The sequence below is a fragment of the Tenebrio molitor genome, chromosome 7, assembly GCF_963966145.1.
Source record: "Tenebrio molitor chromosome 7, icTenMoli1.1, whole genome shotgun sequence".
In the NCBI taxonomy this organism is placed as follows: domain Eukaryota; kingdom Metazoa; phylum Arthropoda; class Insecta; order Coleoptera; family Tenebrionidae; genus Tenebrio; species Tenebrio molitor.
Genome location: NC_091052.1, coordinates 18,427,283 through 18,454,502, shown reverse-complemented (window position 1 = coordinate 18,454,502; position 27,220 = coordinate 18,427,283). Strand labels below are relative to the sequence as shown.

General features: G+C 34.9%; 2 protein-coding genes, 1 long non-coding RNA gene and 1 pseudogene across 3 annotated transcripts; all 4 read left to right on the top strand.

Annotated features, from left to right (window-relative positions):
• The first annotated feature begins 11,998 nt into the window (after nucleotides 1-11,998).
• On the top strand, nucleotides 11,999-13,412 carry LOC138135628 (uncharacterized). The gene is made up of 2 exons (XR_011161034.1): nucleotides 11,999-12,537; nucleotides 12,971-13,412. It is a non-coding gene; the product is annotated as an uncharacterized lncRNA (long non-coding RNA).
• Nucleotides 13,413-17,721: 4,309 nt separating this feature from the next.
• On the top strand, nucleotides 17,722-18,494 carry LOC138135089 (bifunctional 3'-phosphoadenosine 5'-phosphosulfate synthase 2 pseudogene; annotated as a pseudogene).
• A 25-nt stretch (nucleotides 18,495-18,519) lies between these two features.
• Nucleotides 18,520-25,259, top strand: LOC138135087 (transcription initiation factor TFIID subunit 7-like). Its single transcript, XM_069053736.1, has 7 exons — nucleotides 18,520-19,627; nucleotides 19,856-20,070; nucleotides 20,129-20,257; nucleotides 22,209-22,744; nucleotides 22,911-23,195; nucleotides 23,356-24,794; nucleotides 24,855-25,259. The coding sequence occupies exons 4-6, from the start codon at nucleotides 22,211-22,213 to the stop codon at nucleotides 23,599-23,601; spliced, it is 1,065 nt and encodes a 354-aa protein (XP_068909837.1). The 5' UTR covers nucleotides 18,520-19,627; nucleotides 19,856-20,070; nucleotides 20,129-20,257; nucleotides 22,209-22,210; the 3' UTR covers nucleotides 23,602-24,794; nucleotides 24,855-25,259.
• Nucleotides 23,765-25,028, top strand: LOC138135078 (catenin alpha-like). The gene is made up of 3 exons (XM_069053718.1): nucleotides 23,765-23,786; nucleotides 23,850-24,664; nucleotides 24,855-25,028. Exons 1-3 carry the CDS (start codon nucleotides 23,765-23,767, stop codon nucleotides 25,026-25,028), a joined length of 1,011 nt encoding a protein of 336 aa, XP_068909819.1.
• Nucleotides 25,260-27,220: the final 1,961 nt, after the last annotated feature.

Genomic DNA, 27,220 nt, shown 5'->3' with positions numbered 1-27,220 from the left:
GCCGCGGTCGTCTGGATTGCTGGGTAGCTGACGTTTCAATAGCCATGCTGCTATCTTCTTCGGAGCCTGTACTGTACCCAGCAATCCAGACAACCGCGGCACGATCCGGAAAACAATAACCCCACTGACAACGGCCGTGAAAACCTGCATTCGATTAAAAATTGACCTGTTTCAGTGTTTTTCACAAATGTCATTATTTTTGAAATTACTGAATTTATTCCATAAGTAGTTTTCACACTGTATAAGCATGATTGTGTAGATTTCAATATGTGTAATTCTTTATCACTCTCGCCTGCATATTCAGTGGGATCGATTGTACAATAGCCAATCATTTTAGCTTTGATAGCTTCTTCAATTTTTTGATCACTTGCTGGAAACGGATATTTTATTTTTTTTAAACATAAAAACTAAAAATGTAAATATCAATATCAAACGAATAATTGACAATGACTTAATCTTTAATTCATCTAGGGACTTGGCTCATTTTAAGGCTTTGCAATGCAGAGAATCAGGATCTTGGTTACATGCAATACCTTCTCCTAATATTGGTACTCTTTTAGATAACACTTCCCTCCAAGTTTGTATTGGTTTAAGATTGGGTTGTAATCCTTGTACACCTCATATTTGCAAACGCAATGCGAAAGTTGACGAAATTGGCTCCCACGGTCTAAGTTGTTTCAAAAGCAGTGGCAGATTTTCAAGACACACTGAAATTAATTCTATTTATCAACCGGCCTTTGACTTCTATTCATGTTAATTCAACTTTAGAACTAAACGGACTATCTCGTGATGACGAAAAACGCCCTGGTGGGATGACTTTAGTACGGTGGATTAAAGGTCAACCTTTGGTTTGAGTTTGAGACGTTATTGTCGTAGATGCACTTGCAGACAGTTACGTATTGAAAATATCTGAAGTCTCAGGTTTTGCTGCTGAAATGGCTTGCAAACGCAAACATAGCAGATATAGTTCAATTATTTCGTCAAACTACATATTTAAAGGTTTAGCCTTTGAAACCTTAGGCCCTTGGTGCAAAGAAACAATCGGTTTCATTAATGTCATCGGAGACCGACTTATCGCGGAATCAGGGGATTCAAAATCTAAGAAATTCCTTTTTGAGAGGATTTCCCTTGCCATTCAACCTGGAAACGCTGTAAGCATTCGGGGCACTTTTCCAATTTCCGCATTATTATCGGAAATTTTTGCATTGTAAATTAAAAATGTTATGTAATTATGTTTATATAATAAAGATTCTTAAAATACAAAAAAAAATGTAAAGCTTTTCAACGGTATAGGGTTTGTATGGTCGAATGTGAAAATCTAGGGTGCTATCCTAAAATCACTAAATTGGGAGCAAATTTTCCGCTAAAGACAAGCTTGTTAAAAAAGCTTTCGACCAATGCAATAATAAATACGGGGTGCCATTTGAAAAATAGTATATTTCAAACCAAGGTAAGAAAGTGGTTTCTTGCAGACCGCAGGCAAAGATTATAAACCGAGTCGTAGACGAGGTTTGTAAGTGCCTAAGGTCTGCAAGGACACTTTCTTAACAAGGTTTGAATACAATTTTTTTCCCTACCGGCACAACTTAGTTGAAAAAAGTCAAAAAAGATGGTTATATTCGTGATTAAAACGAAAATTTTGAGAATTGAATAGGTGGCTGTGTTATTTGTTTAATTAACTTGTCATCGCATTTGAAGATTTGAGGTTTGTTCGAAAATTTGATATAAACAGGGTAAAGTAATCTACCTACCTAGCTTAGGTATCTGTTTATTTTCCAGATTATATGATTGACCTACCAACTTACTTCATTGAATTGGCTTTCATTTATCAATAACTTATTTCACTTTTGACACTTTTGACATTTGTATTTTGGTACAGTTTTACCATAAACATTTCATGATTAACTTTCTTACCTTAGCGAGAAAGTTGAATTTTCTCACCTCAAATGAGGTATCCACAGCCTACATTTCTAACCGGTAGGGAGAAAAAGAGTTTTTGACATTTTTAGTTTGTAATGTTTAAAACTGTTGTTGAGTAAACACTCAACAGATGAGGCAAACATTCAGGAATCAAATAGTGTCAATCATTTTAACTTATGTGCAATGATTTGGAAGGTACACATTTTCAAACGGACCCCTGCAATTCGAAATTCTGGTAAAAAAAAGCGCCACAGATCAAAAACGACGACAGATAAGTAAAGACGACTTCTATAGATGTGATTCATAATTTAGCATAGAATCCAAAAATGAAATCAAACTGGATAGGTTCCATTAAAAAAAAAAAACAACTTTAGTGTCTTTATAATATTCGGACACCCTGTATATGTACCGCAATATTTTCCGAATGTGCAGTAGGAGCGTAGCTATCATATAGAAAAAAGGAAAAGTTGATATCTTTAATAACGAACAAGTTATGGAACTTTTTCCCAACTCTGGTACACGCTGTATATCCAAATTGAAGTTGCAGTACTACAAATCAGATAAACAACGTTTAGAAGCTCACGTATTCACATAGAAACAAAACTTTCAAACTGCAAATAACAAGTAAAGGCTTTCTTACATTCATAATGTATTTATACTTGTATTAGAGACCCCCTTTGTAGCTATTCGCTCCTTCCCAATAATAATCAAGAATTTAGCAGAAATGGCATTACTCATTAGTATTAGGTAGGTATGAAGGATGTAAGTAAATAAAATCGGGTGATAATCCTTTTTGGCAAATAAATAATCGTTTCTGAGAAATAATCCCTAATTACAAATCAAGAAAAAGATTACTATCTGAAATGATATTTCAGTAATTTAATTGATTTCTAATCTATTCATTTTCATATTATCTGCTTCAAATTTTTGAAATCTATTATTATTATATATTTAAATTCTTAGCCTGTGATCCGAAAATAATCATTGTCCTATAAGTTTTCATAACTTTACCTGTACCTCTACCACTAGTAGAAACTATGAGATATCTCCAAAACTAAAGAAATAATATTTCTCGCCAAGAATATTTGCATTTTACAATCAAACTACCTGGAAGACCGCTCTCGGCGCACTGCACTTTGTGACCGTAAGGTAACTCCCGCTGAGAAGGTTCAGCTGCCATCATAGATTCAAAGTATACAACATTGCAACCCAAATTCCTCGAAACTCGAGTTTTTACTTCGAGATGAGGACCCTTAAGATCAATTTATTAGAGGTGAAATATTTGTCAGTTGTAAGCTTAAATATTTCTTAAAATTTTTGTCCGCACAATAATCCTTAATTCTGGTGATTTAGTACTCAAATGAAATTTGCCGTGGGTCCGTGAAAAGATAATAAACGTCCAATTGGGGAAAATCGTTCGAGTCAAACACGTGTTGGGGAATTTTAGTTGATTATAAGGTAAAAATTGAATTAACGAATTTGATGTTGGTAAATTTCCGATCGAGAGAAACACCAAATTAACATTCAATAGATCAAGTTATTTTTTGTAAAGCTCACATTTTTGTCAAATATAAAATCGAATGGCGAGAACTGTATATTATCAACAAAAGACTTCATCGTCGAAAATAACCAAAATCGTTTGAATTTGCATTTAGAAAAGTAATGGAACCAAACAGAAAACGAGTTGGTAGAAAACACAGAAAGGTAACATAATTTAGTTCAAAATTATGGTGGAAAACAAAAACGGTTCCATAAAATCTTCAGAAATATCAAAGAGCTATCGTGATTGGCTGAAGTAATCCATTTTGAATCTAAGAGAGTGGATTGGTCATTTTGGTCGAGTAGGGGCGAGAAAGTGGGGTGTTTGACAAAAAGGAAGCGGAATCATGACAGAGTGAGAGTGTCTCTCGGGGTTTGATCTCCAAAGTAGCTGGAGGTACATTCAGGTTCAGTAGAACACGTGTTTTACTACTACAAGGTAAATTATTTCTCTAATTCTTCTAGTTTTCTACTTCATTTGCATTGAAGAGTTAATTTCTTGGACTAAAGTTAAAGTAAATTAGTTTCTTCGAGAATTCAGAAGAAAACGTTCATTTTGTTCTAAATTCATTTCTCGCTAAGGTGATATAGTAATTGTAAATAATTTTTTGAACTCACTGAGCCGTATGATTTCCTTTTCATTAAAGTTAAAGATCGTCGTTAAATTGATTTGTCTCTGTCTAACATAGTGCCTGGCATATACTTTCACTTTGTCTAATCAATTATTTAGCTAATGAAGGGCTTAACGAATGGGAAATCATACGGTCCATTAACTTTAAAATGACATTTCGCAAACGCAACACTTAAGCGGGAACGTAGATTTCGCGCACTCGTGCTTCAAAATCATCCAAAAAGCACTGGCCTTTTTGAGCATTCTGAATATAATTTGACTTGATAATAATAAAATCTGGTTTGCAAAACATCATTTATCTAATTTGGATGTTGAAAATTTCGAAAGAATGAAAATAAATCGCATTAATTCAACTGACACTTGGGCAAGCGCCATCTATTCACTAAATTGGAAACCATTGAGTAATAATTTAAAAATACTAATGTTCCTTTCAAAAAATATTGTATGAACCTCGGTGCGCGAAGACGTTTTCGGCACATTCGCGCAAATGAAGCACGCGCTTCTTCGTCGCTTGTGCGTCAAATAATGCGCTCATGTGCGAAATAGTTATTTATGTTACAAGTGTTGAAAACGATCCATTGCTTTACGAACGGTAATATGGCGCGAGACGCAGTGTATGTGAGTGAGTAAAGCAATGGAGTTTTCACAAGAGTACCATAGAATATTTTTTGTGCTGCCTTTTGTAATAAAACATATTTTTGAATCATTAACACAATAAATATTACTTAAACAAAATTATGTTGGTAATCAATTTAGCACTAAATATGTCAAATGTCAATCTGTCAGTGCTCGAATTTCAAATTCAAAGGCAACTTTATAGCTTGCAAGGTCTCCAACCGAAATTTTTATAAATAAACCCCCCAAACCTAAAATTAACACATTTTAGCATTTTTTAAATATTTACGAAGCACCTTTTGTTTTATAACATTAGAGACATAATTGTCTTTCAGTAATACTTGATTTGCCACAATTAGTTTATTTTTTCTTGCCTTAGATTTCTTGTTTGTCATTGCAGGACTAGAGTTTTATCATTTCCATTGCCGCACGCTAATCGTCCACTTAAAATGCCAATTGCAACTGCGGCAGCACAAAAAATGTCTTCTGGCACTCGGTTCATATTTTTTTTTCATTATTTGGTCCCTGGGATCTCTTCAAACAAAAAATCATTTATTAATTTGACTCGTTTATTTATAAATTTTGTTGGGACCACCCAAGCATGTTTTCTTGTTAAATTAAATTTAAGTGAAACGTATTCAATTGCTTAATTTAAGTAGCTTTTCAAACGCTGGGGCCTCTCGAATGATCTTAATTTATTAATTTTTTCTTTTTTCAAAAATATCAGGGGAAAAAATAAGAAGATGACACCAAAATCCGCAAAGGTCGCAACTTTGCAAAGTGCATTTCGTGTTGAACAATTTGTGAAAATGATTTTATCTTCTATTCTCGAAAATGTCCAAAAATAAGATTTAAATCAAAACTGTGCTCAACAACAAAACCGAAGTAAAAAAGTAAGTTATTAATTATTCGATTTATGGGTCCAATAAAATTCTTTTGCCTGAATTAGGATACATCAGGAACTTAACTATCTTTCAAGCGACATGGCAGGTCTGGAAATTGCAGAATTTAGAGACTTATTAGAACGCTAAGTTTCTTTTACGAGACTCACGACAACGCAAAATCCCTTCTAATAAAGTCGATAAAAAACTGTTCAGTAGCAAAATCCAAGTAAAAGGAAAGTGAGTATTTGATTGTATTATTACAAATACCTCAAACTGAAAAGAATTGTTGTCGCAGGTGCACATCAAGGCTTCATTGAACGGGGTGTGCGTCATATGGCGGCTGGATCTGGAGTGGCTGGACGAGAGAGAGTACTGTGAGGACCAGATCGACAGGTATGACAGAGCAGCGGGGCTAGACATATAGGGTGAGTCACAAGGTTTAGTAGATATTCAAATCCCATACATATTTTGAAGCTCCCAAATGCCAATTTAAAACTATATTGGGGTCTATTCTGTAACTAATCTGTTAATTTTTAACAAGCCATTAAAAATTAACAGTGCTGTTTAAGAAAAAATCTATTCTCTAAGTTCAAAATTTGTTAAAAATTAACAGCACCTGTTTATTTGGGCTGTTTATTTCGTAAAAATTAAAGGCACCTTCTACTAGAGCCATTACAATATAAACGTACGTCAATTAATAAAAATGGCAGCTGCGTGGATTGTATTGGCTAAAGAAATTGACCGAAACATAAGGTAAAAATTGATTAGAGCTCATTTTACGAGTATAGTCCATTTTTTAATTATAGTCCGATGTATCAATTAAAAAGCAGAATAACTGTCATATTGCTATCTCTTTTCAACATAATGTATACTAGTTTCAATTTGGTTGTAGGTCGTAAAATTTTATTGGATATTATGAGCGATTAGCGGGCACAATGGTTGGGTTTGAAAAGGTTGGGGAGCGGCGCGTGCCGTTTGCCGTACAATGCAAATATACCAAATGTACAATACAACCCTGCTTAAAATATTACCTGCTAGTGGTAAACTAGGATTTATAAGCCCCGCAAGATCTTTAACTTAAAGTACCATAAAATTTTACGACCTACAACCAAATTGAAACTACTATAAACAAACTATTGAATTCTTGCACGTATTGTATTAAGCGTGTCCCACTAAGCATCTCGCTTTAGCATGTGCGATTAGAGCAAGACGCAAATTGTACGTTTATTCCACTAGCGACGTCAAATTTTTAGGTTGCGTTTTAACCACGTTATTTGTGATAATTTTGTTTAATTTTGCTTGAAATGTCCTCCGTATGATGCCAACGAAAAGCATGTGGACAGATCCTTTTACAGAATTTGTAAATTGCAAAAATAATATTGGAATTGCGCGGAAACTTGCAAGACTGGAAGTTAACATGTAAGGGGGTAAACCAAGGAGGTTAAAGTAAGAGGAGGGAAAGCGCCCTATGCTGGTAATGCATTGAAAGTGATGCCAATCGTTCCTTCTCCAGCAACCTTTAATGACCGCGAACGTCCTTGAACGGCCCACCGGGTATCGCATCGCTTTGGCGTCAGTGGCGTTCCTTTAACCCCCGAAACAAGGTTTTAAGCGTTTTTATGTTACAACAAATGCTCCAGTGCGCCCCATCATGTACTTATAGTTTTTTCTGAATTATAAATTTACTTCTTTTATTTTTGTTAATTTTTTTTTATGTACAATCGCGGCCATCCAAAAGTGAACGATAGCTTGCGAAAATTTCCGTATTTTTCGTTAGATTAAATCAGGCTGTATTCATTGGCGTTCGTGCAGCAGGCGTTACTATTTTAATAATAAAAAGTTGTAATAATCAAAATGAGACTGAGAAGTAATTAATACATTATTAAAGTGAAAGTAAACTTTAAGCTTGTTTGACACGATGCTAAATTTCGTAGTAAATTTGTTAGAAAATGAGAGAGACCCTCGACAGGACCAATGAACGATCAGGATCATAGTCTGTCTTTGTCAGATCCTGATCGTTCATTGGTCCTCTCTCATTTACTAGTAAATTTTCTCAAAAATTTAGTATCGTGTCAAACAAGCTTTAGTAAAGAAACCTTTCTAACACCTATTCGCATTGGCCTCTCAAGCCTGTTTTCTTGCCAACCCCTCTTTATATTGAAGATGCAAGTCTTACTGCAATGTAATTCTCTCGCCACAGCAGCCAACGACCAATTTTCTTCTAGCTTTGCAATAGCCCTATCTGTCTGCATCGGAGAGAGATGTGGCATTTAAAAAAAATAGTTTCAATACATTTTTTATCGCTAGTGTCAAACTTTGACATTTTAGGACGCCTATGATTTAAAGTAAATATCAAACTATAAAAAAAAACGTTCACTTTTGGATGGCCGCGATAGTACTTTCTGTTACAAATTATCTGTACGCCCCGTCTTTTATACGCCACTGGTACCATCCCCACCAACCACCCTTGTTTAGCAACCTTTTATGGCTCTGCACGATTTGTGCGGGTGGCATCACTTTTTCAAACTTGCTTTCCCTCCTCTTACTTTAACCTCCTTGGGGTAAACTAATACATAGAGTTGTTTTGTGTTCATGGCGTTGCCGAAACAAAATCTAGGAAGAAAGAAAGACAGTCTAAACGTGGATGTTTAGTGCTGTTTTCAACAATTTTTAATATATCTGACCTATTAGTTGATATGTAAATAGTTAATCAAAAGCGTTCTGAAGGGAGCGGTTTTTTGGAAGATAAAATTAAAACGGAGGAATGAATTTGCAGAAATACCAAGAAAGCACGAAAGAACACAATATCTGTCTCATGTTGCCTAAATAAATTTTCAAATATTGGTAGAACCATGCACTGCTGTCAAATGTCGAAAGCAGACGCAGGTCATGTCGACTTCTTGATTCGGACTAAGCTCATCGGACTATAATAAAAAAATGGACTATACCTACACTATTTTATAAAATTTTCAGATCTCAATTTCATTTATTTTATCGGAATTTAAGAGACTGGAGTAACCCATTTGAGTTGCCCCACAAAAAATTTGTTGAATTCTTTCGCTTAAATAAAGAAGCAGTTCAATTTGTTCTCAAGGAGGTGGTTATGCACTTGTCACCTGGTGTCAGAAGAACAGCAATTCCGAATCATTTAAAAGTATTCTGTACGTTATATTTTTTGGGTCATGGCAGTTACCAGACTGATGTGGGAGCAAACGCTTTTTTGGGAATGAGTCAAGCATCAGTAAGCCGATGTACAGGGTTGTTCTAAATGATTGTAGTCGAAGTAGGCGTGAAAACTGAATGTAAAATTTATGGTTGCCGCTCCACATAAAAAAAACATCAAAATGATGTGAATAAGTGAGTACACACCGTTCACACACGGGTGCAAAACAACTCAATTTTTTTGGATTCAATCGTTCATTTAACAAAAATAAATAAAAAACTCTTCACCGCACTTTTCACCTAAAAGATGACAGTGACAGCGACAAAACTGACAGTTCACATGAAAGCGGCAAAAATGTAATAACATGGGCATGGCCTACGTCGACTACAATCATTTAGAATTACCCTGTATAATGCCGGTATGTCGAGTTATCTTAAGGGGAAGAATAGAGGCTATTCTGTATCGAGTACGTTAAAAGTAAAGCATACGTTAAAAGTTCGGACTTTGACAGACCTTTAAATTGGGGAGACAAATTTGCTATTCTGTAACTTCAGAATAACGTAGACCGATAAAATGGTAAAATATAACGTAGGTACGACAAGTTGATTGTGAACGAGCCTTAGCGCTTGCGCACTGAGAATTAAATTCATATTTGACAGTGTGTTCATTTGTCTATGGATGGAATATAAGTGAAAAGTGAGGTTAACGTAATGTATAGTGGCGGCCGGGGAAAATGGGAATGACTTAAATTACTATGGGCTGTATTTAAATAAATCTGTAATGGTTATCATTATAAAGATTTACGACAGGGGCCGATTTCTTTGAATACCTGTGTTCTTAGAAGGAACGATTTAAGAAGGGTTTTGTTTGCAGGTGGTGACAGGCAAAATTTGGCCCTATCGTAAATCTTTATAATGATAACCATTACAGTTTTATTTGAATACAGCCCAGAGCGATTTAAGTCATTCTCATTTTCCCCGGCCGCCACTATAAACAAGAGTGATTGGTGAAAAGACAGTAATAATTGTGGAAGGCAAGTACTTGAGTATTTGGATTTATTGTGTAATTTTTGTTTCCGATTTTGACTATCTGATGTGGTGCTAGTGCGTATCTTTGATATCCATGAGCAGACGCCTGACATTGGGGTGAACATTAATGTGTTGGGTGTTGATACGCATAACAGAAGAGAAGAAAGAAGTAGAAAACGCAAGCATCCCCAAACTGATGTAATAAATATCGCAGAAAAACATGAAGGGTGCCCAGTCCAATATAAAGCTGGCCAATGAGGTGTTGACTCGTGCTGCCAAACGCCAAAAAAAGAAGCATGTCAGTGCTACATTACAATATAAATTTTAGTCATAATTTTCATAAGGATTGTTTTAAGTATATAATGAAATAAACATTTAAATAATGCATATCTATTTTTAATTGGAAAAATTGGGAAGTGCTGCATGAAACCAATCTTGTTGATTTAAAAAAGGAAAAGTTTATAATTATTGTAAAAACTCACAGAACATAACCCAAAAATGAAGATACACTGGGCAAAAAAACGGTCTGTTAATTTAAGGGTCGGAAATTGTCGACCCATAAAAATAACGTACTTCCTCCCAAATTTGACGTACGTACGACAAAATTTTAACAGGATGCGCAGATACAGAATAGCTTTTTCGATTTGACGGAGCTTTAAAATTTTATCGGTGTGTTACTTTTAACGTACTAGATACAGAATAGCCCCTAATATGCCAGTGGTGAGAGCCAAATTCTAATTTTCACATTTAGCGCTCTTCACGAAATGCTGTGTTCGGTATAAAATTTTTCTACGTCGTGTTGGCTTCTCTGGTATCTTCTCATAATCAGTTTACAACAGGGCAACGACAATTTTTGTCACCAGTTTTACGTCACTTGAAAGGACAAGTGGTGCCCAACTGCCAGACAACTTATGTGTTCTTTTTTTAGGGGATATATGGCATAATAATAGGTAATAGTGTAACGTTTTCACACTCCGTGGATCGACGATTTAAAGAACTTATTTAACGGTTTATTTAACACCTCTAATTTACACTAGTTCGCTCTGGATCTTAAATGTCGCTGTTCCATTACCTTTTAAAAAATTCTGAAAATATTTTCCAATAATTAAAATACATTAGGTCAAAACTATAACCTTTCAGCCCGTATGACTTTGAGACTAAAAAAGATAGATATTTTCCAAAAAAAAATTAACATTGGCTATTACTAGTGTCAGTAAAATTAAACTGGACGAAGGAAGTACTTTGCATGTCTGGATGGAGGCTGCAATTGAAAGTTCTAAAACAAATACTGTTCAATTTGATGTTGAGGGAAAATAAGCATAGATATAATTTTTTATGACTGTTGAATCGTTACCTCTCTCTACCCCAACTTAGTGGTGCCGGGCCCCTCTGGCTAGTCCGGCTACCTGTAACTATACAGGGTGATTCATCTTTTACCGCCGGTGGCAAAATGACCCTTAAGAATTGAGGAAAATTTATAAAATTTACAGACTTTTGTCGAAAAATTTACTTTCGACCGGTATAATTTATTTCAAAAAATTTTTTTTTATTGAGCAGATATTTATAAAAAACTGTTTTTCAAAAAAAAATTATGTTCAAATGTATGCATCAGAATGTGGCTAATGGCGTATAAAATCAATATCTGCAATCCGTTTCGAAAAATGTTTGATAGTTTTTGAATTAAATCGATTTTAATGGAAAAGTTGCCTTTATTGATGGTTGTTGGCTTTTAGTGTTGTAAATTTTCTCTTACAATGACTACCTTGTAAAACTGACCTGCTTAGGCGAATTTCTTCGATTTTACAAAGGACCCCCTGCTGTGGCAATAAAATCCTCTAATAAATCTTATTGTTAAGATATTTAGACATTATGTCGTAAATCATGAAGCAAATACAAATTTGAATATCAAAATGCGTTTATTTCAATAATACCATACGCTAAAATTAATTTAACATGGTAAAATTGTGTGAAAATACCTGAGTGTGCATATACTACAAGGTTGAATAAATTGAACAATTAACAATTGAGAAAATGGCAAAATTTGACCTAATTAACTTATAAATTTCATTTTTTGATATTATGTGCCTTGTGGATAATAAATTAGGTCTGCAAAATATGAAAGTGAAATCATAATTTTTAAGGTCAATTTTGCCACCGGCGGTAAAAGATGAATCACCCTGTATACGAGCCCTGTACCGCTAATTGTTTTTAAAAATACATTTTCGGCCTCCCAATCTGGGAAATATAGCGTTACCTTACACTTTAGGTCAAGGGAGGTGCGATTTCCCGTACAATGTCAAAAATTTCTAGTGGAATGTGGGAAAAATCTCGTGGAGTACGGGAAAAATGTGCGGACACCGTTGATTTATTCTTTTCACAGTTAATTTAAAATTAAAGTGTCCATACGTTACTTTAATTTGGTGTAAAAAAACACGTTTCCCTGAATAATTTTTCCGATAAATGTGTTTGTTTAATTTATATCGATCGAAAAAGAAAATAATCGTAACAGGGAAAATGCAACCTATTGGGTTGGCAGCTGTATATGTCAAAAAGTTTGACAATTGTCAGGTATTTCATAAATATCTGCAAAATTGCACAATAAAACTAAACCATAGAAGTTGATATATGGTTTTGTGTACCTACTTTATCCAGTACTAGCTGTTAGTGCTAAAGTGCAACTGGAAAATAAAAATACACAAAACATTCTAACCCCAAAATCTTGTATGAAGAAAGATGATTCGTTTTCACCAGGAAGTGGTTAAGTACTATCGGCGCCAACGAAATGTGAACGAATTTCTGGTGCCATAGAAACGTCTTCTGTTTTGTTCTACATTAAATAAAACTTTGTTCAGTGGCGTACTATATGTATGAAAGTTAAGAAAAGATTTCTACATATTACCTATAACTTTCTATTACAATTTTACAATTTTCCTCGAGTTTGGCAACAGCCCTCGCTTTTCCCATATCGGTCAAGTGTCGTGGCATGTATATTGTTTAAAAATAAATTAAATCTGTTGACAAATTATGTTTGTGAAAATTGTCACAAATCTGACACATTAACGCACGCCTATGATTGATGCTACAACACACACTAGGAAAATTTGGCGTTCACATTTCGATGGCGCCGATAGTACAAGACATTTTAATAATTTGCAACATTATTAACATAATTTATTTTGTAAAATTACAGTTGTAAACATTATTGTTACAATTCTCCCCTTTAGAGAACAATGCAGAAACAATTTGGTAACTGTCAGCTTTATTACTTCTGGGTTGAATGTCAATATGTTGTACTGGTGCTTCTCTTACGGTACTGGTGATGGAATTGTCTGCTGGTACATAGTTATATTGGAAGCAAGTGCTAAAAATTCAAGTAGATTAAAGCACTGTATCGAAGTTTGTGACACAACTCACCATTGTTTGAGCTATAGCTGCAACACAGTACATTTTGTTTTTGATGTTGAAGGAAGGTCATCATCAGTCATCACGAATCATTTTAGGAACTTCAATCTTGTGTCCATAGGGCAATCAAGGTTCAAATATTTGTCAATTTTATTAATACCAATTTAACCTGACTTCCATATATTTCTTCACAGTTTCAACCCAGTTTGGATTGGTAATGGCAAATGATCTACAAATATTGGTTTTTGTGTCAGTTATCAATATAATATCTTCTCTTGACATTTTACATTTTCAGAGTATATAACTTCTTTCGGAGACAGGCACCACAAACACCTATTAATAAAACTGTCTGTAATAAAATATGGTTTATTAAAAATTTGTGAATTAAAGAATAGTTATTACATACTTTCGTGAGAGAAAATTGTCCTATGTAACGTTGTTTCGATTTTTGTGGTAATAATTCCGAATTTAGTCCTGCCACTAGTTGTACTGCCTCTGGTGTCACATTTAACTCACTCTATATTATATACTAGACATTTTTTTCACTCGATTAATACACCAAAATCAAATTTTGAATCACGACCGTGAAAATTTAGCCGGTAAATAATTTGTTAGGAAAAAAACAAATGAGCGGTCACGGTCGTCAAGGAATTGATTCCACAGCATTCGATTCTTTATTGACGATGTCAAATTCTACAATAAAATTAGTCTTGATTTTTAAAAGATTTAATATTTTGGTCAGCCGAAAAGTCTAATACAAATGTCGTACGGGACGTATTTTCCGGCCCTCCAACTAATCAGGCACTCGGCTGCGCCATCGTGCCCGAAACCAGTTGTCGTGCCGGAAAATTCACATCCCGTACTCTAATGTATATGCCATTCACGATGTTTTGGCATAAGGGGAGGCCATGGAAAAAGTGCATTTAAGTTGGCAGTAAAGCTGTCTGTTGAATTAGGTTATGTTTTTCTAAATTTGAGGTTATAGACTGCGTCAGTGCATTGTTGTCAGTTTTACTAGTTTGCAATAGAACAATACTCACACATTTTTAATCCAATTTAACAAAACAGGAAACTGACTTGAACAAACTACAGAATAGTAGGGACCGGGACCGAAAGACGAAGTGGCTCCTGTTAATTTATGCACCACTTAGATAACCCACCTATACAGTGTCTTAACATTCCTAGAACTAGATTGTATAAAATCTTGTACCTACTTTATTCGAATCTTTCTGCAAAATATTTACACACCCAAAGTCTATGACAAAAAAGAACAAAACTATTCAACTTCCATAATTTCATTAGAAAATTCTGAATGATCATTACCTGCATCAAAATCCCAATCAAATTCCCAGTCAGATTCTCCTAATGAAATTACATATTAAAGGTAGAATGTTTTCAAATGAAAGATTTCACATTAATTTTGCCCAATCTTCCGAAATCAGTTCTTCACAATATCTACAAAAATGTTGGCAAATTTCAGGAGTACATTTCAAAATAGACTCAAGCCATAAATTCACAACTCTATCGCGAAGTTATAATACGTCTTACAAAACCCCTGTGCCATTTCAATTGGGTCGTTGTTTCTTCCTTCGCTATCCGTGCTACATATTTATCTTGTACTCACCTATGATTCAATTTATACACAAAAAGAACTTGACTTCATTGTAACTTACTGAAAATATGTTCTGCAGTCTAAGACAAACACCATCAATACGTTTAAAAATCGCTTAATTATGATTACGGTAAATTTGGCAACATGTTATGTTCATTTTGATAGGTCCACATGTCAGGCACTTTAGTGACAGCAGAAATGACAGAAATCAAACATGTATCCAACGTTAAAAAATGAAATCATAGCCTCCCCTTATGCCAAAACATCGTGAATGGTATATAAATAACTATCACCTTCCTCTAAATAATATTTTCTATTTTTACTTACAATACCCCGAGTGTGTTGATTGTTCCGCTCGAACTAATTACATAATCACGTTTTTGACAATCACGGGAACAAAATTCCCGGATTCTATCAACATACGAGTGGTATTCGGTAAGAAAATTGCATGATATCACGATTTCAAGAAAAAACTCAAATTTATTAAAGCAAAGAGAGAAATTTAAAAATCAGGGGTTAGTTTTTGTTGTGAAAAAAATTTCCACTTATTATTAATTTTAGAGTTGCCAAAACATTTTCGGAATTTTTTTGTGTTGCTATGGTAATCTTATTAAACACTAAATTCAGATTGGTTCTTCCATAGTGTCATGCAATTTTCATTTATAATATCTCAAGTGCATTGATTATTTTCGAAAATGTTTTCGAATGCATTTCCAATACGTAGTAATTAGCCCGAGTGGAACACGAGGGCTAATTACGTTTTGGAAATGCATGAGAATAAAATTTCCGGATATTAGTCAATCCACCAGGGCATATTCGGTAAGAAAATCGCAACGACACCGGCATTATGCTCCTTAAATTATAAATTTCTGACAAAAAAAGTCAAGTTGTACCTATAACAGAATTATCCTTGACAACGGAAAAAAAAGAGATTTTTAATAAATAAATGATTTTGATTAGCTGAAAAAATGTCCACTTATTAATTTCATGTTGGGTTAGCTAGGTGCAAAATATTTCCAGGAAATTGCTATATTGTTATAGAAACGAGACCGAATTATGTTTTTCTATTGGCTATTTTTAAGTGTCGTGCGATTTTCAGTACTAATACATACAACGAGAGGGTACGAAATTGCCGGAAATTTTCGATCTCATGATACGAATATTTGTTTCGACGACAAATTGTCTAAGAAACAAATATGTACGAGTAAAATGTGGAGCAAAATTTCCCGTAATTTCGTACCACCGAGTTGTATTCGGCATGACAATTCCACGAAAGAAAATTTCATTTTCACCTTTTACACAATTTTTTTTAATTTATACGTAGGTCTTTATGACTCTCAAAGCGTTATAGTCCAGTCAATAGAGACATAAAAATGGCTCCACCTTGCAAAATGTACAGAAAAGATTAGACTTGGCAGGTATCTTCTATTAGGCATATTATTAATATTGCCGAGTTTGCGACCTTGGGGGGTTGCCGCTCGCCGTGCCATACTGGAGAATAGGGGTGGAAAATTTGTGCGATTATTTCATTATCCGTGCGAGATACTCGTATGTCTATCTAAGTTATTATAGAAAATGTAGAGCCTACAATTCTCTACATTTTTTGTTCTTTATGTTTTTTTGTCAGATCAATAGTTTCGTAGTTACAGCGTGTAGAAATCGAGAATTTCTATTATTTTTGTACTTTTTATTCTTTTCCACACCACCACAGAGGTAGAGCAATAGGGTGCGGTTTTTTTTTACGTAGTGTCCCCGGTGGGCATAGTTCACGATGCAGTAGAAGTTTACTGTTTTACTCTTTTTGATCTCTTTGTAACGTAGACGGATCCAAATGATCTGGATCGATCGGTATAGATGAGCTGAATTCATCAGAATTTATGAATTCGGGAATTCCTCTTGAGAATTTTCCTCTTGTTCCTCAGGGTCATCATCATCATATTCAATTATGTCCCGATTAAACATAAACAAATGTCATTCTTGTCAAACGGCGGGAAATTCAAACTTTACACTATTCTAAACGCTTTAATTTTTCCAACGCCTACTGAGCCCAGGATTTCATTTGAACGCGCGATATAATTTAGTTTTGTCGCAGTGGAATTGTAATTATTGGGGGCTGGGGTTGTGAATTTGGCAATAGCTCTGTAATTTTGAGAAATAAATTGTTGAGTAGGTAGTCTTAAGGCTCGCTGTCTTTGCATTTATTTCAATTAAGAAATCCTATACATAATGGACATGCTCTATTAATGACGGATACGCGAAGACAACTAAAAGACAGAGGATACCGTAAACCTGTTTTGCTTCTGCATCTTTTAGGTGGATGGACAAAGGACGACGACGTTCCACTCCACAGAAGAATGCTGCAACATCAAGCTGTCCTAGACGAGGGAGACGTTCCGAGTAGCGGCCTACAACACCAAAAATGTAAAAATGGACTTTTTTGATCCGACCAGAACAGAAGATTTTCTGTTTATCTCTGGCACAAAAATGAGAACTTTGGCCAGAAATGGAGAGAATCCACCAGACGGTTTCATGACATCTAAAGCATGGAAAATTCTTGCCGATTACTATCAATGAGCAACAGCATTAAACTCTTCAATAATCTCAACTACTCGTACTGCAGATACATCGATTATTGTACACCATGTTCCACAATGCAGTAACAACAGGACGATTTGCGAAGATGTAGATTTTTATTCTGAGATTCAGTTTGAAGAAATTTTACAAAGCAGTAGCTATAGCTACGGAAAAGAATACTTTGCTTCACAAAACTATACGTCACTCACTAACAGGCTATACAGTAAAAAAGAAAATTACCTATGTTCATCTTCAGTAAAAAGGTAGTATCCTAGAGTTGGATACAATGTAAATAATAAATGGACGTTTATTTACAATTAACACGGTTATAAGCAAGGAATAGTAACAGAAGAATGCGTGTAAGTTTTTATATTTAGTGGTAGTAAGTACAAATTGTTTATTTTTTCTTTCAGTACAAATATACCACTGTGGTACTCTTAGTTGATCAATAAGGAAAACCGGTTTGGGATCTATTTCTGTTTCCATCGGCTTGTGTATGTGGACTTTTTTGATCCGACCAGAAAAGAAGATTTTCTGTTTATCTCTGGCACAAAAATGAGAACTTTGGCCAGAAATGGAGAGAATCCACCAGGCTCGCTGTCTTTGCATTTCAATTAAGAAATCCTATACATAATGGACATGCTCTATTAATGACGGATACGCGAAGACAACTAAAAGACAGAGGATATCGTAAACCTGTTTTGCTTCTGCATCTTTTAGGTGGACAAAGGACGACGACGTTCCACTCCACAGAAGAATGCTGCAACATCAAGCTGTCCTACACGAGGGAGACGTTCCGAGTAGCGGCCTACGACACCAAAACTGTAAAAATGGACTTTTTTGACCCGACCAGAAAAGAAGATTTTCTGTTTATCTCTGGCACAAAAATGAGAACTTTGGCCAGAAATGGAGAGAATCCACCACACGGTTTCATGGCATCTAAAGCATGGAAAATTCTTGCCGATTACTATCAATCACTTGTGAAAGACAAATATTAGATAATGGTCGCATGGCTGTCGGAGAAAGTACTCCGAGGTCTCTCGGGGTTTGATCTTCAAAGTAGCTGGAGGTACGATTAGTACATATTGCAATAGCAATTTTAATAGTCAGTAATTAATAATGACAGTTCTCCATTGTAATGACATCTGATGACATTTGAATTACATTTTTACGTGTTGCCAACTGAAGCGTTTTACTCACGGACCTCTGGATTTTTTTTATTTTCGATCGCATGGTATTACTAAACACTTTTTTGTCAAAAACCATTAAAAATAATTTTATATTTTCTTCAAAAAATGCTAACTATGCGACTCTAGAAGACAAACTGAACGTGTTTCTATCTGAGCCGGTCAACACCGGGCTACCGAACATCTGCCTATTGTTCTTTTTTTTCCAAATACAATTAATTCCAAACAAGTTTCAATATAACAATATACTCTTCCCAAAGTCATTCTACATTGTTCTCTAGTATTTTTCTTGCGAAAATAACGATTTCTAACTGGAAAATTTCAGTTCTTATAAATAAACAATAAATTAATGAAACAAACAATGAGCGGCAATTTTTAACCTATAAAGGTTTTAATATGTTTTATTTATAACACATTAAAAAAATTTCGTTCAAATCCGAGCTTTTGCTACCGGTTCCGAAATAAAAACCTAACGTTACTCCACTAAAAGTGATATAATAATTGTAAATAATTTTTTGAACTCACTGAGCCGTATGATTTCCCTTTCATTAATAGTTATTTAATAAACTAGTTTGTTAATGAAGGCGATTAATAATCGAAACTGTTTAAAGCACGAACGAGTGTAGCGAGTGAGTGGCTTTAATAGTTGAGATTATTAATCGCCCATTAACAAAAGAGTTGATTACAAAAAATTTTCGTTGACCGCAAACTTTTTTTTTTTTGGTGACAAATTTTGAAATTAAAGCCAAATCAAAACCAATTTCATCTTTTTCCATAAAGATGAGACCTTATAAATACCTTCATTCTTTTTTTGTCCTCAGGGTAGGCCATTTTTAAATTTTTCAACACTTTCTATTCACTTTTCCACAAAGAGTGTCAGAAAACGTCAACTCCATTCACATTCAATTTCACGTAAAAATCACGATTGCTACGGAAACCTAGTTACCTTTGAAAAATATGACATGCGAATTATAACCAAAAATGTCGGTTTTTGAAAAAGTGAATTTGTAATTGTGCAGTTATGGAGCTATAAAATATAGAAAACCCTGCTGCACAACCTGCTGCAGTGTTGGTAAGTGCAAACAATGCATGTTCGAGGTTGTTTATACATCAAAATTTAATTAAAACGTCAAAATCGCAAAAATGATTGATTAATGAAAAATAATGTATTAATGAGGTCCATTAATACACTATAATTTAGACAAAAGAATTCATTAATATTGAAATTAACAAGCGGTCAACGGAAAAGTTATTAATTATTCGATTTATGGGTCCAATAAAATTATTTTGCCTGAATTAGGATACATCAGGAACTTAACTATCTTTCAAGCGAAAGGACGAGGAATAAACCAAAATGAATTGCACCTCCCAGACAACATGGCAGGTTTGGAAATTGCAGAATTTAGAGACTTATTAGAACGCTAAGTTTCTTTTACGAGACTCACGACAACGCAAAATCCCTTCTAATAAAGTCAATAAAAAACTGTTCAGTAGCAAAATCCAAGTAAAAGGAAAGTGAGTATTTGATTGTATTATTACAAATACCTCAAACTGAAAAGAATTGTTGTCGCAGGTGCACATCAAGGCTTCATTGAACGGGGTGTGCGTCATATGGCGGCTGGATCTGGAGTGGCTGGACGAGAGAGAGTACTGTGAGGACCAGATCGACAGGTATGACAGAGCAGGGGGCTAGACATACAGGGTGAGTCACAAGGTTTAGTAGATATTCAAATCCCATATCCACATATTTTGAAGCTCCCAAATTATGTGGTTTAAAATGTTGAGGGGCCTCATCTCGAAATCGTAACCCTATACTAAACCAATGTAAACGCAAATTACTCCTAAAAACTTCAAATTTCAAGTTGAAAAGCTGCTCGACGGTTCTATCGATTCCTTTTGACATAATCAAGTGCAGAGAGATCTTGATTTTTCGATGAAGGCAATAAATTGGTCGTTACGATTAATCGTAACAATTGCAATTTCAAAATTGCTCCTAGCGGTCTCATTTTTAACTCGTTTGAGTTCTAAAGTAGCTCATTGTAATCATAAATGTATAATCTAATGCAGATAAATCTTTGTTTTTCTTAAAATCTCTTAAATTCTGACTTACAAGGCAAAATAAAAAACGAAAGAGTGATGATGGCAACCAACAATATCAGCAGCCCATGATTTATAACACCCATTAGTTGAGCTGGGACCAAGGGGCCGGCCGACTTCTCTCGGCACCGAACTAATTTCCATTTTACTACCTGAGGCTATTACTTCGAATCTAATGCTATTACTTCGAATACAAGTTATACTTTTAGCCAAATACTTACTTCGTTATTCTTTGTTATTTATTCTTTTCCACACCACGATAGAGGTAGAATAAGAGGCGCGTTTTTTTTAACGTGGTTTCTCCGATAGGCATAAAACACAATGCTGTACAAAAATGTGGATATATTTTATACGCGACGATAAAATTTAATTATCGGCTGCCAAAAATACCTATATAATAGTTATTTTGCGGAAATCGTCTTGGAAACAACATTTTCCTGCTTGTTTACGCGCAGGAAAATTGAATTTTCAGGACTAGTAGTGTCTAAAGACTTTACAAGACGCAAAATACTTTGTAATTATAGTTTCCAACAAAATTGACAAACTTGATTTTTATGGAATTTGTAAAAAAAATTCTAAAATTTGTAAATTTCGTCTTTTTTACTATTTCCGGAAAAATTTAATACAAAATCTCTTACATGAACAGGACAATGAATTAGTGGATTTCCCGAAAGATTGAAGCAGAGATATTCTTCAAAACAAAATTTATATTTTCCTTTGGAATGCTTGGTAGAATTTCTACTATTATTGAAATTATTGTATAGTTTGCGAACGAGAAATTGGAATTTTAGCTTCTTCACTTGCAATGGGTAGATTGTAAAGATTATAATAATGAAGATTTACGATACTGTAAGTTTATCTAAGTACCTGCTAGTTACTAAAAAGGGATGCCGAATATCGGCAAAATGCAGATTGTTTGTCCCTCCTGGAATGAACTGCTCATAGCCGTAAATCTTCATTATTAGAGACCATTTCATCTAAGAAGTACATAATGCGTACGAACGTGTTTTCGTCGGACGAGTCCATGTTCAAATTTTTATGGGAGTTTTGAGTCCAGCGGCGTACAGATCTATCAAACTTAACCCCGTTTGCGTTCAGAAGTTCAGTTATAATTTTTAAAACACTATAGGCACGATGTAGATAATTTTTTTTTCAAAAAGTCATTCAAGGTCAGATGATAATCAACTTTGTTTTTTCAAATAGCTTGGTATATTTTTTTTATTCTGATTTTGAAAGAGATTATTTTTCTGAATCCAACAATATGCCACATGTTAGAATAAATAAATAAATAAATAAAATAGCATTATTGGAAATTTTTTGTTCGAAAAAAATCAAGTATACTATGGAAAACAATAATAAACGCAATATTTATTACACGTTCTGTGGCGGAGGGATAGTTTTATTATTTTTGGTATAAAACTGAAAAAATTGCAAAGAATAGAATTTAAATGCTTTTAGAATATTTATGTATAAATACTCTTGAATTTAGATATTTAGGTAAAGATTACTTATGAAATTATTGATCATCTTAACCATTTATGAAATTTTCATTTCAGGGATGTATAAAGGACACGAAGCTGATTCCCCCGCTGAACTCGAATCGCAGTTTATTTTGCGTTTACCGGAAGAGCCTAGTCGAGTGTTGAGTGAAGCAATTAGGAACAATAGCACATTGAAAGATAGACTTTCAATTAAAATTGAAAATGATATGCGACATGGAGAAGTACGGGTTGATCACTGGCTTTTACCAGCTAAAGTAATGGATTTACCTACTATTGTTGAATCTCTTAAAACCATTGACTATAAAGGTATTTATAAAACTGCTGATATATGTCAAATGTTAGTTTGCAAAGAAGAAGATGATCAGGCAACCACTGATGAAGATTCTCCTCAAAAATCTAAAAGAAAGGATCCAAATAAAGTTGAAAACAAGTATTTAATACCTCATGGAATTACACCTCCAGCAAAAAATGTAAGAAAAAGAAGCGGGAGGAATGCAGGCCCTCGCCATGCACTTGGGCAATCCGAGCGGCCGACTGGTCCAGAATTGTCACCAATTGCTTACAGATTTTGGCGTACGGTAATCAAGAAAGTAAATTAATCATCTTCGCGCCACAAGGACCAATAGAATTCGTCAGAATCATGAGGTCTTACGATTACGACTACTGTGGACTACCTCACGTGTGTTGAAAGTAAGCAATTACTCAAATACATTTTCAATTTGTAGATGTTTTTCATTTTATTTACCTCCCTTCCAGGTTTTGTCGGTTTGTCCCAGCAACAAGCCCGCAATCATAGAGGCGGGAGAAATGCAGACCCTCGCCATGCACTTGGCCAATCCAAGCGGTCGACTGGTCCAGAACTGTCTGTGGACTTTACGTAATTTATCCGACGCTGCAACCAAAGTTGACGGTTTAGAAGGCTTGCTCAGTTCGCTAGTGCAAGTCCTAAACTCCCAAGACGTTCACGTGGTCACTTGCGCCTCAGGAATCCTATCCAATCTGACGTGCAACAATCAACGTAACAAAGTCACCGTCTGCCAAGTGGGCGGCGTTGATGCTCTCTTGTGAGCGCCGGAGATCGCGAGAAGATCACGGAACCCGCAGTGTTAAGTGGGAAGTAATTAATGAAGATGATGAAAATAAAATTAATAAGGGCACTGTTGTTAAAAAAGAACCTGCTGAAGCTCCAAATTAAAATGTTGCAGAACATGATATATTTGGAGGTGCTGTTAGTGATTCGGAAGAAGAAGATGCTCATATTAATGTGCTAGAATTAGATGAAAATAGTCAAAATCCTGCAGAAGATAGTCATCTTACTAATTCCAATTCTGTAATGATGAATTCAGCAAATTCAAAATTGTTAACTGAATTCACTAGTGAAATGTTTAGAGATATGCAGAATTCACCTTCGTTGAGAAATGGATTACTATCAACAACCTTCAACTAATATCTTTTATGCAGAACAAAATTTAAGTAAAAGTAACATCTTGGCAAAATTAGATGAACTACAGGTGGAGTTAGCAAACTTAAAATTGAGAAGACAACATCAAGAACACTGTTGAATGACTCTAATGCACACGTCCAAAAACAGTGCTATTCCAATAAACGGAATGGTTCAGAATAAACAATTCTGTAAGTATGTATAGTAATAATGATTAGGTATAACAAAATGTGCTGTGAATAGAGCTGATGAAGACTTAGATCCTGAAGATGTCGAACTCGATGAAAACTATACTCTTGAGACTCGTAGCAAATCTAGCGCTCATACAGGCGAACACGGAGTCGATGAGTATCTGGATATTAGTGGAATCACTACTGCTAGGGAAGCTATGGGTAAAATGCCTGAAGAAGATAAGCAAAAGATTCTTCAGCAAGTGGAATATTTCCGAAGCGAGAAGCTCAAATTTGACCGCGAGGTTGCCAAATGGGACGACACAGGGAATGATATTATAGTGTTGGCGAAACACATGTGCATGATTATGATGGAAATGACGGATATCACTCGGGATCGTGGTCCGCTCAAGACGACCATGGACGTGATAAAAGCGGCTAAGAAGATCTCCGAAGCGGGGACTAAACTGGACAAGTTGACCACACAAATAACGGAACAATGTCCAGAACTAAAAAAGATCTGTTGGCTTACCTACTTGCAGCGGATCGCTCTGTACTGTCATCAGATGAACATCACTTCTAAAATGAAGGCAGACGTGCAGAACATCAGCGGAGAACTGATCGTTTCCGGTCTCGACGTCTCTCATTCTGGCAGCAAAGAATCTCATGAACGCTGTCGTCCTGACGGTCAAAGCGTCTTACGTGGCGTCAACGAAATATCCGCGACAAGGAACTATATCTTCTCCAATCGTGGTCTGGAAGATGAAAGCTCCGGAGAAAAAGCCGCTGGTGAGGCCCGAAAAGTCGGAAGAAGTTCGAGCCAAAATGCTCAAAGGGTCGCAAAAAAGGTGCAGAATCCGATTCATGCCCTCTCGGAATTCCAGAGTCCCACAGAATCAGTCTGATTTCTTTAACTCGCATATTATTTTAATCGTTTAGATAGAGTGATACTAATTAATTTGTTACAACATTCTACTTACATTCGGACCGGCGAAACAAAGGTTTAGGATTAAATTCTATTGCAATTCTGTAAGGATGTATAATAATAATGATTAGGTTTAATAATAATAATGATATCAATGATTTTAGCACTGCCATGCCATTTTCCTTCTGCTTGCATGCTGTACAAGCAAGCACCGGATGTGCCTGCTGACCGAAAAGCCGGAAGAAGTTGGAGCCAAAGTGCGCAAAGGGTCGCAAAAGAAGGTGCAGAATCCGATTCACGCCCTCTCGCAATTCCAGAGTCCCACAGAATCAGTCTGATTTCTTTAACTCGCATATTATTTTAATCGTTTAGATAGAGTGATACTTTAATAATTTATAAATTTCTAAATAAATTTTGGTGTAACAGTGTAAAGAATAATGTATTTTTATTTTATATTATGTGTAGGAGCACCAATCCCATCTTGGGAAGAAGAAGCAATCATGAAACTTTTAAATGTTTGTAATCATTCTATTTTTGTTATTTTTCTAATGATAAATGTTCCCAAAGTAATGAAATTTAGAATATATAACTAAAGAAGGAGAAATCATTAAAAATTTAAATAAAGGAGAATTTTAGAAATATTTAGGTATTAATCAATTAAATCATATTCAACATTCAATTATAAAAGAAAATGTAGAAAAACAATTTTATTTCAGAATCAAATCTATTTTAAAATCAAAATTAAACGGTAATAATTTAATTAAAGCAGTTAATACATATGCTGTTCCATTGAAATTGATATTCAGGCTTCTCATGCATGGCTTAAAAAATCAAATATTCACTCTGAGACTGAGGGTGCAATACAAGATCGAGTTATAAATACAAGAAATTATAAAAATCACATATGCGGTTTGCAATCGATCATTGATAAATGTAGGATTTGCGGAAATGAAGGGGAAACCATTGAACACATCATTTCTTCTTGCACCGTTTTGGCTCAAAGCGAATATAAGAAACGTCATGATATATTCGCAAAGATTATACACATGAATTTAGCAGTTAAATTCAACTTATTAAGATACACAACCACATTATATTTATAAACCAGAAAGTTGTTTGGAAAATGACAATTACAAATTATACAGGGTCATTATAAATTATTGTCCCATCGTAGGTGGCTGTGCGCTATGCTTTAGGTGCACCGCTACGCCCACTAGTTGTTACAAACATTTATAATGACCCTGTATTTTAATCGCACAGTTTTAACTGGCATTCATATCACCATAACAGACCAGACATTATTATTTTAAATAAACAACAAATGCAAGCATATCTTTTAGATATAGCTGTTCCAAATTCACACAATATAACACAGACATATAACACAAAAGTTAATAAATATTTAGAGCTCTCCGTTGCTGTGAGAAATCTTTGGTATTTAGTGTAATAGTAATAAGAGTATTGTCTTAATTGTAGTTAAACAGTCAAAATAATGTATTGAATAAATTTTTTACATTTTACATATTCGTACTTTCAACTTTAACTAAGAATAATAACTAATAAAAGGTAACTCGATGGCTTCTTTGCACCAAGGGCCTAAGGTTTTAAAGGCTAAACCTTTAAGTAAGTAATTTGACGAAATAATTGAACTATATTTGCTATGTTTGTGTTTGCAAGCCATTTCAGCGGCAAAACCTGAAACTTCAGAAGTTTTCAAAATGTAACTGTCTGCTAGTGTATCAACAATAGTAACGTCCCAAACTAAAGGTTAACCTTTAATCCATGGTACTAAAGTCATCCCATCTGGGCGTTTTCCATCATCTCTAGACAGTCCGTTTGGTTCTAAAGTTGAATTAACATGAATAGAAGTCAAAGACCGGTTGATAATAGAATTAATTTCAGTGTGTCTGTAAAATCTACCACTGCTTTTTGAACAACTTAGACCGTGGATACCAATTTCGTCAACTTTTGCATTGCATTTGCAAATATGAGGTGTACAAAGATTACAACACAATCTTAAACCAATACAAACTTGGTAGGAAGTGTTATCTAAAAGAATACCAATATTAGGAAAAGGTATTGCATGTAACCAAGATCCTGATTCTCTGCATTGCAAAGCCTTTAAACGAGCCAAGTCTCTAGGTGAATTAAAGATTAAGTCATTGGCAATTATTCGTTTAATATTGATATTGTTATGTCTTGGGATAGGGTCAGGAATCGAGAGCGTGAGCAATCACTCGCTACCAGTGTCCAGTCATTACTGTCTTTTTATTAACTCCCCACTATTTACATTATCTACATACTATGACATCTTCCCCTTTTCAAAAAAATTACAATTTTTCTGGACGTCTAACTTTTCGTCCAAACTTAGAAACATAAATGGTTCTTCGTGTGTGTGATGAGGAAGCAATTTTATCTTGCTCAGTCTCGCTTACTTCGTTGTCTTCCTTATCACTCGCACTAAAATTATCACTGCTTAATTCTATTACATCCTCCTTAATCCTATCATGTGATTCCTCATGTGCTTCAT